Here is a 14,480-nt window from a genome sequence, read left to right on the forward strand (position 1 = left end):
CTGCACATAGGGGACAACTAAATCTCTTAGGCCGCACAACATCTGTTTTCTTCTTGCATATCTAAACTAAACCAATGGCAGCAGTAGCTACATTGTGACACAAACTCAACAAGCTTTTAAAAAACAATTTATTGTTAAAACAGTAGTCTTTGACAGATGATACTGACACAGGAAGTTTTCCAGGAAAACAATCTTAACATACATTGCCAGAGTTTGACCCATACAGTAGGCTTACATTTTGAACCATAGGCCCATCTTTCTATAATGACCCACTGACATATACCAGGACCCCAAAGTAAATTATGTAACATGATAAGACAATGATTGTCTTGTGACTGTCCTCCTTAGTTTGAAGGCTGCAACTAAGGATCTAAATCCATTTTGAATTTAGGAAACTATTGTCAAAGAATGATGCCAAAATATAAATGGCTATTTACTAGTTTTTAGCAGAAGTCTTATGACATGACATGACTTATCGGCCTAGTGCCTGCAGTGCAGTACTGTACCACATTCCCCATTGAAACAACTTCACAATGTTATTGGCACTGTCCTGTCCATTACCACAATAAACCCTTAAGCAAAATCTTTTTTTTTTAACACTGGACAAAAAGATCACAAATTATTAACTTAATACCTGCAATTGGCTTTTACTACAGCTTTGTACAGGCAACCACCTTTATGTTGACCAATTAACATTCGTCTCAAACTAAGACAACGAATTAGGATTGTGAACAGTTTCAAGAAATGTCTCTGACCTGAGGTTAATAAAACTGTGGCCAGCTGTTGCAGACCTTCCCTCCTCACCTCCTCACCCCGTGTATATTTGAAACCCACCACTTATCGATACCATACTACACCCAAATTGTATATACACATTACAATAAAACATGTACCCCCTCATTCTCGTGCTCCGCAACCATCCATATGCAATTTCCCCCACAGAACTCATACTCATACAGCTTTTGCCAAAGACACACACACAACACACACACACACACACACTACACACACACACACACAACACACACAACCCTCCTGGATATGTAACTTCTGATAGTATTTGATGTAATACAGTGCTCTGCTAACGTTCCTTTACCTTCATTTTCTCTGTAAAAATAATGCAAACCCTATGAAACACATTGCTTTACAGTTCACCTGCCAATAATGCAGGCCATTATTTGTTTTTTGAAAAGGTAATAAATAAAGTCTATTAAAAGTCAAAATAAAGTGACTTAGTGGCACATATGAACATTCAGAGCTGTTAAATAAAATTAGCAAGGGAATGAGATTTGGGCAAATCTACTAGATATTATATGTAATTAAAACAGACTGTATAACACAAAGTTTCCTTGAAGATGGAGGTCCATCGTTCACTTGCCAATCCTTTGGGTGATTAGTATGCATTACTCGGTCAGGATTGGCACATGCCCACTACGTTCCTGTCTGGCTGTATGGAGCTGAGGAACCACACTGGACGGGGTGACCGGGGGGGGGCGGGCTGGGGATAGGGGGCCGGGTCACTGGGGGACAACTTCCTTGATCGAGGCCAGCGCTGAGTGGATGCGCACATGGAGGCGGTTCTCAAAATCATAGCCAGCATAGTCCTCCTACAAAATGGCCCCCCACACACACACACACACACACACACACGTAAACACACACGTAAACACACAAAAAGAAAAAAGTTGTTTAGCTTGAGCAGTAAAAGCTTTTCTAAACTATACTTATTTCAAGGCAGTTTGGTTTCTTTTCTCAAATGCTGAGTGTAAAAGTGCCCCAGCATGATGCATTGTGCTTGAACATAAATTCAGTACCAATCATTGAAAACAATTACCTTGGCCTGCAATAAAAGACCCCTGCCCTTTGGTGTAGACTGGGGAAGGGGGGATATAAACAGATGTCATCACAAAAAACACAAGTCATGAGAAACTATTAAACAAGTGGTTATTAAGACACTCATTTGCTCAATGTCCACACACACACACACCTCAGGGCTGTCGAGTAGTACACATCCTAACTCATAGCAGGAGTAGGGTTGCACATAGGAGTTAGTAAGTCGGCCTTCTTCATCTCTGGCAGCCAGATGAAAGCACTGGAGACAACGTACAGTACACGCACATACTCAAGTCAGTTCACTCAATTCATTGATCTGGAACACAGCACACAAACTCAGGGCATAACAGTGCTACAGAAGCCTCACAAGGATTCAACAGTGATGACCCGCCAAATTCACAGACACTGCATCTAGAATCCTTGAATATAAAACCCCACTGCAAGTACACATTGAGTAGCTACTGTAATGTTTTACCTGGATTGCTTCTTTTGTATTTCCCAGACATTTATGTATGGCACCCAGAAGTAAATTTCTAAGACCTGCACATGAGGCATCCTCTATGTCCTTTAGGACTGAAAAGAAGAAGGAAAAGAAAACAGGCGTCATTTCACATTCAGGTATATAAATGATCGACTTGGGGTGAAAATGTGCAGACTTAAGATGGCGGCGGTCCCCTGGCCATGCGTTAGGGGTCCCAAGGGGAATGCAGTACCTTGGGTCATGTGCTGCAGTTTGGAGGTAGAGCTGTTAGCAAGCGCCTTCCACAGGTACAGCACCTCGATCACAGCCAGAGTGCAGTGCTCTCTGGTGGGAGACTGCTTCCTCAGGTGCTCTGCCTACACACACACACACACACACACACACACAGTACATGCTGAAGTTCACGTGCACTAAAGATACCCGCACAAACAATATGACAACTGCACATTGTTAATTGATAAACTTACCCTCCTAATGGAGAACTGCTCAATCTGATTGTTTTTCCTCTTGGAGAGCTTCTGGATGTCCTTGAACACCTTTGCTGACCCATCCAGGTCCCCGGCAGCACCTTGACACACTGCAGACAGCCACACAGGCAGGAGGAAGGAGTGTGATGGACAACAATACCACAGCATGGACAACACAGGCAAAAACACATACAGTACAGCATAATCAGCACATTCTACAGAACTGTACAAACACTAAATTCTCTTGCGGTCATACATGATGACACACACACACACTAATGGCCACTACATACTTGCCACACCCGACCGGTAGCGCAACAATGTGACGTCAAAATGACGTAGATCTCTCTGGCGCGCCAGGATTTTGGCCGGGTAGCACATGGTAGCGCACCACTCTATTTTTTTCAGCTGAGCGCGACAAACTGGAAACCGGAAGATGGACAAGGTCGAGGGCATGCAAGAGTTGCAGTGTTTTGTTACAGTCGTGAATTTTTAATAGTTTGCTGGATAAGTTAACAAAGTTACCAGCGAGAGTTGGAACACATGGAATTAAGAGGAAAGAATAGGAACGATTTATATTCAAACAAAGGATGTCTACTAAGACCTGAACAAAATCCCTTTCCACTTCTGGAAATTACACAAACTCAGCCAGCTGCTAGCTAGCTAGCCAGCTAACTAAACTGTTTAAATTATTACAATTTCCCTCGGGATGACTAAAGTATCTATCTATATATCCATCTATCTACCTGTGCACACACCTTGGAAACTAGATGATAATGATAGGGGTGTGACTTTCGAAACCGACGTCTCGAATCAGTGACGAGGCTTCAAAGCACAAGTGTTTCGAAACACTGCTTCGAAACGTAGATCAAAACAGCCATGTCATGTGACCACTGCTTCGAAACATCGTTCAAAATCCCTATGTCATGTGACCAAAGTTAAGTGAATCTTGGGCAGGCAGGCGTGCCCGAGCGTTCAATTAACAATGTAGACTTTTCTTAAACAATAACCATGATGGTGTAGTGGTTAGTGAGGGTGTTTTTTGCACGGTAGCCCAGGCTGATCCCCGTTTGATTTGTAAGGTACTGTTTCAGATCTATCTGTTCATATGGTTTCTTACTTCAGCATTAACCACACAGTTTCAACTAAACTCTCAGAATGGTCAGAAAGAAAACACATTGCGACATCGAGAGTTTTTATAAGAAGAAATTGTTAGAGAACACTAGCGGCAGCAATAAGATTCTCTTATTGTCACTTCATGTGGTCTCCCATCCAGTAATTGATCAAGGGCATCACTGCTTAGCTTTTGACAAAGACTGAACACAGGTAACACAGCGAGCCACGAACTTTAAAGACTACATTTCCAATACGAAGTATTTGACAGATTTGTTTCACCCTAAACAGCTCTGAGGTGTCGGAATTGTTTCGAAGCTTCGGAACAATTCGGCACAATTGCTTCGAACGTTTCAGTGTTTCATAAAGCCTCGCTTTGCCCATCCCTAGATAATGATGATGGTAGTTGTGAATAGCAGCAACCAAAGTCTGAAGTACCATCACAGAAGCTAGCTAGTGTTTCTTACTGCAGCTTCTTCTACTGTGTAACGCAGTTAGCGTTAGCCTTTTTTACAACAGCGACACCTCTGTTCAGGAGAATATTGCAACTAGTGACGCGACCCCCACACGCGAGTATAAATGGTTACGCCGTTCCTGTGACGTCACATTGTCGCGCTACCGGTCGGGAGTGGCGAGTATTCTTGGACGCTTAAGACAGCCAAGTGTGGATTGTGTTTGTGCAGGACTCTCACCTCCGGTCAAGTAGGCGTAGTAGCACTGAGACCAGCGAGACTCTGTCCTCATCCGGTCAAAGGCTTTGTAGGCCTCGGCAAAGCGCAGTTCAATCATGCTGCACCACCCTGGAACAGACAAACCATAGGCCTGTGTAGATGTCGAGTGTGCTGGACAGTGAGAAGCATGCGGTCGTGGAATTTCTCATGTTCACTCACCAATCTCATACAGACACACGTGCTGGATCTCCCTCTGGTCTGTGGCAAGCTCCAAGGCATTATTGAAAGAAGTCAAGGCACTGTTGATCTGACACTGAAGGACAAACGATACGGGTTGGGTTGACACAATGTAGGCAAAATACTTTCTTAAGACAACAAATTAAGAAATCTACACAACATATCACAATATTAGGACTCCGGTTAGCTCATTCAGTGCGCTATGCCAAAACCAGCTAGACACATAGACCTATTATAGGTCATCAGACGATCGCACCCGTACCTCCAAACGCTGTACCCTGCCTTTGAAGAACATGAAGAGGGAGGAGTTGGGGTAGACGGCCTCCTTCCTCTGGAGAATGGCCTTGGCCTCCAGGAGCCCCGTCTGTGTGTCTGCGCCGTCCAAAGCGAAAAAGGGCTGCACTACCGTGTGGTACCACAAGAGGGCCAGCCTGCAACAGCCAGAGGAGCAGGGAAACTCATATCACTACTGCTGTGACCATGAACACATGATGGAGGACAGCGCACACAGGATGAAGCAAGACCACGCAGATTGTAAATTAATAAATGTTGCACCAAAACAGCAGATCTGAGCAGAACTGTACAGAACCAAAACACCAAAACATCGAGCAATCCAACAAACAATGTGTACCGTGTCTGAATTACATAGTGAAACACCACTTGCAACCCAGTAAAAGTTCAAATGTTTCCCGTTTTCCTGTGCCCTGCAGCTATAATATCTTGCTGTAAACCGAGAGGGCATTACACCTGACTATGTCTGCATTGCCCTCACATGATGAAAGCACTTCCGTTTTCATGCAGCAGCTCTGAGCAGAGGGCACTCCATTAAGCTTAGGCACACTCCTGCTCCCGCTCCTCACCACCACACAGCTTACAGTAACAATGCAGTTCCTGTTAATGCCACTACACAAACAAAACCTGCACAACAAGTTCCCTGTACCGTGGGTGGTGCGGAAGCGCTCTTCAATAAAACATCTGTATACAGAAGCTACTTAACATGCTTTAAACACAAATGTATAAGACTGCTCACTATTCTGTTCCTTAAATCACAAATGTATAAGACTGCTCACTATTCTGTTCCTTAAATCAAATAGGATTTTTTTCCTACTCACTATTCTCACCATTTGTCCCTGTTAGGGAGATCCTTGTTATTGGCAGCATCTCTCTAGCAATCTTCTCACTAATTAGTCATTCAGTTCTGTGTGTTGACACACACTGAAACTAAAACATGCTTTAAGCGGTCGAAGACATTTGTGTTCTTTTTTTCAGTGACAGGGCCACTGCATGGCGATTCTTCACACCTACTCACGTAGCAAGAGGGGCCTTCATGTCCTTACTTTCACTGGCATATGTGAGAGAGGACAGCCCCTGGTGCCGGTCGCCGGGGAAACCCAGCAGGTTGATGATCTTCAGCAGGTGGGGCGGCACCATGGAGATGCACAGGTGGAAGAGCCCGTAGCCGAAGCTGACCGAGCCCTTCAGACGGCCCAGAGTCTCGGTGCTAACGCCGCCCGGGAGCTTCTGCGCCTGGGGGTCGGTGGACGAGGACGGGGGTGAGGACGAGGGGGAGGGGGAGGGCGAGGCCCCCTGCTGGCCGGAGGAACTCCTCTGGCAGGCCTCCTGGAGCTGGCTGATGTCACTGTGGCACTTGTTGTACAACTTCCAGGCCTTACGGAGGATCCAGCCTCCTTTGATGTACGCTGTGTGGATGTGATTGTGGGGGGAGAGGAGAGGGGAAAAGAGGCTTTTAGGCACGCCGAGGGATAGATGACCACCAGGCAGCCTACATGCGCTGTCAAAACGGCTTTATGATTGGCCCATTTGATTCCTGTATCTACAACATGTGGCAGTACTGCTGAAGCACAGATGGAAAGTGCCTGTCACCCTTCCCCACTCTCACTTGTGGAAGAACAGTTTTGTGAAAAGTGGGCTGTGAAATCCCTTGGTTTCCCAGTGTTTTTCACACCATACCGAGTCCAAAAATAGAGTCATCTAACAAGAAACTCTGAAACAAAGAAAGCAGAAGTGGGCTCACTCACAAGACAGCTCCTGTTTGACGAAGGAGAGAACAGCCAGATACACTTGGCAGTCTGCCACAATGATCTGCCTCTGTAGGCGCTCCACCACAGCCAGCTCCGATCTCTGGGAGTCCATCTACACACGCAGGGAGACAGAATGAAAAAAGACAGAAAGAGGACTCGGACAGAGAGAGAAAGAGAAAAAAAGAAAGAAAGAAATAAAGAAAGAAAGGGAGAGAAAATGAGCTGAGCTCAGCATACAAATGTGAGCGCGTGCGATAGATTATCCCAGTCAGCACAAACATTTGCTTGGATCCACCAAGGACAGGCCACATCCTCCACAGTAACACGGTAACAGACCTTTGGTAAATCCACACATCCTGGACATCGTGTCTCAGTTCCCTAAACAGTGTCTTCTCCTTTAGTACCTTGTCTCAGTCTCATTTCTTATTCTGTGTTATGAGAGAGTCGATTTTCAGAGGGACTAGGCATGTATTATCTAAACTAGGCAGACATGATCTGAACTTGGCACAAATTATCTGAACTTGGCCCACATTATCTGAACTTGGCCCACATTATCTGAAATTGGCACACATTATCTGAAATTGGCACACATTATCTGAAATTGGCACACATTATCTGCAAGACAAACTGACATTTTAGTATTATATTCAACTGGCATACATTATGTTTTGCATTTTCTTTCTTAAGGAGAAGTTCAGTGTGATATTGACCTAAAGTGTGTTGAAACATGATACCAAGTGTGAACTTTTGTCTCATAGCTCATCTCAGCTTGTCCCCTGCACTCCGAAATCTGGCACTAGTTAGCCAATGCTACTAACAGGTTTTCAAAGGGGGTGCCTCGGCAACGGCCTAGCCATGCAAATATATCACTGTTTTACACCATTTACGAGGCTCAAAGTAGCTCCACACTTCATTGGTAGACTTCCCAGGACCCTGACACTTAAAACGAGACATTGAGAACTTTGAAAAAGCACTGGTCAATATCACACCGAACTTCTCCTTTAAGTGTACACTTAATTTAAATTTGACAACTGCATGGGCTCAACAGACATGAGAGGGGGATACTACTCACACTCCTCTTGATCTTGTTCTTGATGGTCTCGATGACGCCGGCGTTCTCGCTCTCGCACAGCCTCTCTGTGGCGCGGAGGTGCTCGCAGGCCAGCTGCATCTTCTCCTCCTCAAACGTCATCATGGCATTCTGCACAGCAACACACCGAGGAAGATTTCACTCAATTTGTCAATCAAATCCCAAAGATGGCAAAAACAAACACTCACAACCAGATTGATCACCGTGTAGCCTATTGTTGACAATGAGCACATGAGAAATCACACAAACACAATGATGGAAAAATCATCAGTCTACTCTTCTCCAATTTAAAATGATTCATTTCATTTTTATGTGACTTTTTACGCTCAACCGACACAATCTATAGATCTGAAAAATGGTATATCACCAAGACTTTGCAATGACGCTCAAGACAAGCCCTGGATTTGACGTAATGACCCTAGTCATGTACATCTTACCAAGCGTTCCAAACTCAACTCTGAGCTGAGGAGCACCAGAGTGGAGGAGCGCCGGTTGCTAGCTGAGATTCACCTTTGTGTATAATTCATTAGCTGAGCACCACATATGGGGTCCAGCAGCAGGGGTGGCCAGCAGACCTTTGGCAGTGAGCCCAGTACCGTACTCTACCCTTCATTACGTTTCCATGGTCCCTTCATTACATACTCAGTTATCAGAGAGTCATCTCTCTCTCTCTCTCTCTCTCTCTCTCTCTCTCTCTCTCTCTCTCTCTCTCTCTCTCTCTCTCTCTCTCTCTCTCTCTCTCTCTCTCTCTCTCTCTCTCTCTCTCTCTCTCTCTCTCTCTCTATATATATATATAATAATGGATGAATCATTCCATTGTGCACAAGAGTAGCTTGTAGTGTGGGAAACAGACTTCCTTCACTTACCAAGAAGCTCACAAAGCTGGCGCCAAAGCTCATCAAGGGACTGTAGTTTCTGACAAACATAAACACGTTTTCAATCATGAGTAGAAGTAGTAGTAGTTTTTGTTTAAGGTCATATCAGTAATTATTGCTTTATAATGGCAAAACTAAAGGCCAAAAATAAAAGGTAATAAAACAATATTGGGGATTGGAAGAAACAAATAGAATTACATATATAAAACAAATAACTTAAGATATATATTAGATAGGGGGCACGTGGCCCACTGGTTAGCACTCTGGACTTGTAACCGGAGGGTTGCCGGTTCGAGCCCCGCCCAGTGCGCCGCGGCTGAAGTGCCCTTGAGCAAGGCACCTAACCCCTCACTGCTCCCCGAGCGCCGCCGTTGAAGCAGGCAGCTCACTGCGCCGGGATTAGTGTGTGCTTCACCTCACTGTGTTCGCTGTGTGCTGAGTGTGTTTCACTAATTCACCGATTGGGTTAAATGCAGAAACCAAATTTCCCTCACGGGATCAAAAAAGTATATATACTTACACTATATAGATTCTCCAAATCTACGTAAAATTCCAGAACTTTGTGTGGTGTTTTCAATCATGACACAGATAGGGAACACACATCACTAAATGTGGAGACTCAAGTCGGTTATGTGCTGTGATTCACAACAAATTCACACAGATTCACAAACAGTGTGTGTGTGTATGTGTGTGTGTGACGGGGGCAAGGGAATCGGGAAAATGCATGATCTAACAAAAGTGATCCTATTTTTAGCATGGCAGACTGTCAGTTCGTCTGTCCATTAACACATTCATGTCTGCCTCCGAGCAGGACCATCCAGTCCAATCCACCATCACAAATCCAAGGTGTTGACATGTAGTAGAACTAGGGATGTGCTTTCGATATCAAAATATCGATATATCGTATCGCCACTGTCACCAAATATCGATATTTTTTATTAAAGCATTAGGCTGTGCAAACATTTCTATACAGCTGACTAATATATATATATACTGATAATAAAAAAATATATATATCGCTATATGTATGTATATGTATCGCTATATATATATATATATATATATATATATATATATATATATATATATATATATATATATATATATAGCGATATATATACATATACATACATATAGCGATATATATATTTTTTTATTATCAGTATAATGACATCTACATACTGCCCAGGTGGTACACAGCAAATTGTGTTTCCAGCTCTATTTTTACATTTTCAGCAAAAAGTATTGTAATATATCGCAATATGTATTGTACCTCAATATATCGTGATGTAGCCTATTGTACCGTGACCCATGTATCGGGATGCGTATCGTATCGTATCGTATTGTGAGGTCCTTGCCAATACACGGCCCTAAGTAGAATACTGGTGGGCTGTCAAAGTCCTTTTAGGGAAGTCCCTCCACGTGGCGGCCATATTGCAATGTTTTTTGGGCACTTATTGGGCATCTATTTCAGGCAGAACTGCACGTGGGCAAGGCTTCACGACACCAACCTTGCTCCAGCGGCGAAATCACAACACAACATATGATTGGCACGATGTATCAACACACCACACGATTGGCATGATGTATTCACATGTCAACTTTTGGCCGCGGAACAGGCAGGATGTGTAGACAACTGCCATGTTTGTGTTACAAACTAACCTCATACATTTCTATGGAGGATTTTTTTTAAGTGCTGTGTCTCCTCATTAGAATGTCTCTGGCTTAGTGGTCCACAGGGTGTCACTGTGTGTGTCCCGATCATTGAACCTTTTCTCTGTTATTATGTATTTTACATTTCTCTGCCTATAGTCACTAGGCCTATATGCCTCACGTTTAATTTAACAATGGAGGTATTCCACACAGTATTTAGAGCTGCCTAGGTTTAATTAGGCTATGAAAATCCCCTTTGACACATACATAACTAAAAATACCATTCATGCCTGAAAGGCTATTTGCAAGAATAGGCTAGTCGAAGGCCTAGAAGTATATTATTGGCTAGCAATCTAGCCTGAATATGACATGTTGGCTTACGAGGAGGTATATGATATTAAATGAACACAACCATTTTCTGCTATACATTATCAGCGTCCATAGCCCTATGAAAACCTGATTTGGATTAGGTGACACTGCAGAACCTCACCTCATAGCACAGGGTGGAAAACACACTCTCTTCAACTAACTGAATTTCTCTACTTTAACCTGGTACACAAGCACTCAAACATAGTCTGCACTTAGATGATCTTTCAAAGTAGGCCATGTTACACTGTCAAGAATGTTCTCTACAACAGCAATAATATGCTATATGCTACAATGGAAAGAGGGACAACACTCCAGCAGAGTAGCCTACTCTATGCATGCAGGGCACTCTAATGAAGTGTAGCCTACTCAACAGGCAATGAATGGGGAACGAAGAGGCGCTAAGAGATAAGAGCTGCCGACAGAATGATAACTTACAAAACCATGTTGCATTTTTTAGCAAATTTTGTTCTGGAAGTATATCATGTATGTTATGTAATCAACTGTTAAAGCTAAACAAAGCATTCGCTACAACATTACAAACATCACACCACTGATTGGTGTGTGGAGGTTTATGGAAGAGGGTTATGATATAACTGTAGGCTACATAGATTTCGCCTACCCAACTGCCAAGACTGAAGTCATAGAGGGGAGTGTTTAGCTGCGCAGTGTGAAGAAGCATTGACAATGATAGTGCTACGACAGACAACACCCTATTGCGTTCACCCCATGCATCACATAGCCTACAAACAGGAAAACATTTGGACGACGGCGTGCTAATGACAAGAGTGCTGACTGAACTCCCCTCGAAGTTCTTGGGAGGGTCGCGTCAAGTTTAGCCACGACCAATCCTACACACAATATTAAAACAAGGAGATGTGTTAAGCAAACACAGTAGGCTGTGTTGATCTGAGCGTTCAATAATACGGAAGTAAAGCCGTGAGAAACCTATATTTCAATGTTTTTACAGTTACACAACGTTGTCATACTATTTGCAGCAATGTATCATTTCAGTAGGCTATCAACGTTCCAGGCCTACAAGATGCCACATTAAACTGACGCCACAGGTGATCCATCCGAGTTTGTTTAGTGGAGCTGTCCAGAGCATTTCGGAACAATCGACCCAGCTATAGTTGGGTCAGTTGACATCCTGGTTGTCTGCATGAAAAGTTTCTTAAATGGGGCTCCTCAGTAGCCTAATAAACACACTTACACACTGCAACGAGGGCGATACACTATTCTAATAAAAATAAAACAAACAGGAATTCACTTAATTTTGTTCTGGCTAGCATAGCTATTTCGTTTTACCTACCTGTATTTTCGAAACAGCTCATCGCTCTCCCTAAAGCCGTTGTTCAGAAGCATGTTTATTCCTTGCAGTGCCAGCTCTGCGTCGTCAATTTGCTCTGGGTTGTCGTCAACCTCTTGTTTGGCAGCTTCGGGGCCAGCCATGATTGATCTTCTGAATTGAATACCGTAAATATAAAATTTTCCCCCAAACTGCTGGCTTAGCAATCCAAATGCGGCAGTCAGCACCCAACGAATTTCCTGAGCTCGAGCGGTTGCACACCCAGACGGCGGCTCTGCAGCTAGACTGTAACTACAAACCTTCTTGTTTCTTCACGACACAAACGGCAAATACATATTATAAGTCAGTATTTCACGGTTATTCATCATAATAGACATATTCTACCGGTATGGAAGAAACCACCCCACGCATACTGCGCACAGCTAGCCTACATTCACATGCAGGAATTCGAAGTGTGGGGCAAGAGAGACCTGTCACTTACGACATTTCCCCTACCGTGACTCTAGCCAATGAGCACACGCAGGCGGTTAAAACAGTCACCAAACCTATTAAAACCGCAAATGAATACAGATAAATAAATGTAATACAATACGTTGGAGGAAAATTGATCAATCGACGTGTTTGCAAAAAATGTTTTAAACCTAAAGTGTTGTAAACTAGGCTATCAGGCTAGGCTATTAGATTGACATCAAATCCCGCCTGCCAAAATGTTGACATAGGCCTAAATTTGATTTGCAAAGCTCCTTAGTGCACTCTAGTGGGGAAATCAATGTTGCTTCAGCATGCATCTCAGTCCACATTCCACTAGCGTTGTCCACCCATAATTTCATAATTTCAGCGAAGTGAATGAGTCTGGTTTTGGGTTTTACAAAGTTGAAGACAGTCGTTTCCCTTTCCCACCGGTAGCCTATCCCTGTTGTCATCTGGTATTGTGCACAACTTCCCACAGAATACTGTACGGAGGTAGCCTAGAAATCTAGACGCGCCCCTAGATTACATTTGCTGCCAGGGCTAGTACGGAGGACCAAAAGCCCAACATTTCTAAAATAGAACTAATAATACGCCATCGTGCTGGCCAACACTGAATGGGCCTTTGGCCTGATCAGACTCTATTTTGCAGTCATATCCGTGTCTGCATTGCCTTGACTTCTGTGTTCATCCAGTCACAAGGTTCTGTTTCACTCAAGACAGGCTGCCAGACGGCTAGCTAGTGATGGCAGTCTGACACTGAAGCTTCGATACGTGCTTCAAACCAGTAACTACAATTCCATTTGAATCACTGCTCCGAAGCTTGCTTTGCTACTAGTGTTGACGAACTGACCGAAGTGTCGGTTAAATAACCCGGTTCGTGTCACTGAGCCGGGAGAATCGAGTGCCAAACGTCAAAAACCGGCTGTGTTCCTAACATCATTCATTTTCACATACAGAGCAACACTGGCTTGATTGGTTGTGCTCGAGTGTTCTCGTCGCTACTCTTTCATCGTATCGCGTATTAGCGCCTCTACTGGAGTGGTAGTATAATCAGTCAAAATATGATGAGCTAGCTTGTATGGCTCTGGGCCTCATAACCGTGGCTGTCAAACGAGTCAAACAGTTCGCTAGGTTCTCCGGGCCTCGTAACCGTGGCTGCCACACGAGTCAAACAGTTAGCTAGGTTCTCGGCAAGTTGTAATCAACCGATCACATAAGCCTTTCTAGTGCAAACTAGATGCTTATGTTCATGGAAATTTTATCGATGGGAAAGTATTATATCACATACCTACAAATACACATAGGCCTAATGTTATCTTAGTAGTCATGTTAAATAAATGCTTAGAAGTGAATGACTGTAGGCTGCAGGCTGTCACGAGCAGACAGAATGAAACCGAAACCGGTGACCGAATCTATTAACTCGGTAGGCCAACCAACGACCGTCCGGTTGAACCGACAGAGTCGGTTGTCCCATCACTATTTGCTACGGAAAAATCACGTGACATAGCCTATGACTTCCGAAGCAGAAACTGCTTCATTCTCTGAAAGAATCACCTGAGTGGTTCGCAGCGCCACCGCCTTGTGAACCAATCGTGCTGCCACTGCAACTGGCACGGCCTCGTTTCTAGTCTGAATTGTAGCGCGCTCAAAGCATAAACACTTTAGGCTAATGCAAAACATTGCGTTTGGTTCATAGCCTCTACTGTGACAAGCATAGTTTGTTCATATCGATCTATTTTTATTACAATGTAAGAGATACGTGGGAAAACTGTATTCTGATGGCTCCTGATCAATCTTTATTTGTATAAATAATGATATCCCATTCTTATTCATGTGCACTACGTATGTGTGGGGGTGGGGTGGTTAGGTGCA

The 14,480-nt window shown here is 43.8% G+C and overlaps 1 protein-coding gene across 1 annotated transcript; it reads right to left on the reverse strand.

Moving 5' to 3' along the window:
- Positions 1-111: 111 nt before the first annotated feature.
- Positions 112-13,444, reverse strand: LOC121679384 (tetratricopeptide repeat protein 39C-like). The gene is made up of 14 exons (XM_042058283.1): positions 12,141-13,444; positions 8,801-8,849; positions 7,917-8,045; positions 6,842-6,956; positions 6,112-6,502; positions 5,065-5,233; positions 4,785-4,878; positions 4,587-4,694; positions 2,782-2,891; positions 2,547-2,670; positions 2,309-2,406; positions 1,988-2,092; positions 1,835-1,873; positions 112-1,607 (listed from the first exon to the last, which is right to left on the reverse strand). Exons 1-14 carry the CDS (start codon positions 12,278-12,280, stop codon positions 1,518-1,520), a joined length of 1,761 nt encoding a protein of 586 aa, XP_041914217.1. The 5' UTR covers positions 12,281-13,444; the 3' UTR covers positions 112-1,517.
- Positions 13,445-14,480: the final 1,036 nt, after the last annotated feature.

The sequence above is a fragment of the Alosa sapidissima genome, chromosome 1, assembly GCF_018492685.1.
Source record: "Alosa sapidissima isolate fAloSap1 chromosome 1, fAloSap1.pri, whole genome shotgun sequence".
Taxonomy (NCBI): Eukaryota; Metazoa; Chordata; class Actinopteri; order Clupeiformes; family Clupeidae; genus Alosa; species Alosa sapidissima.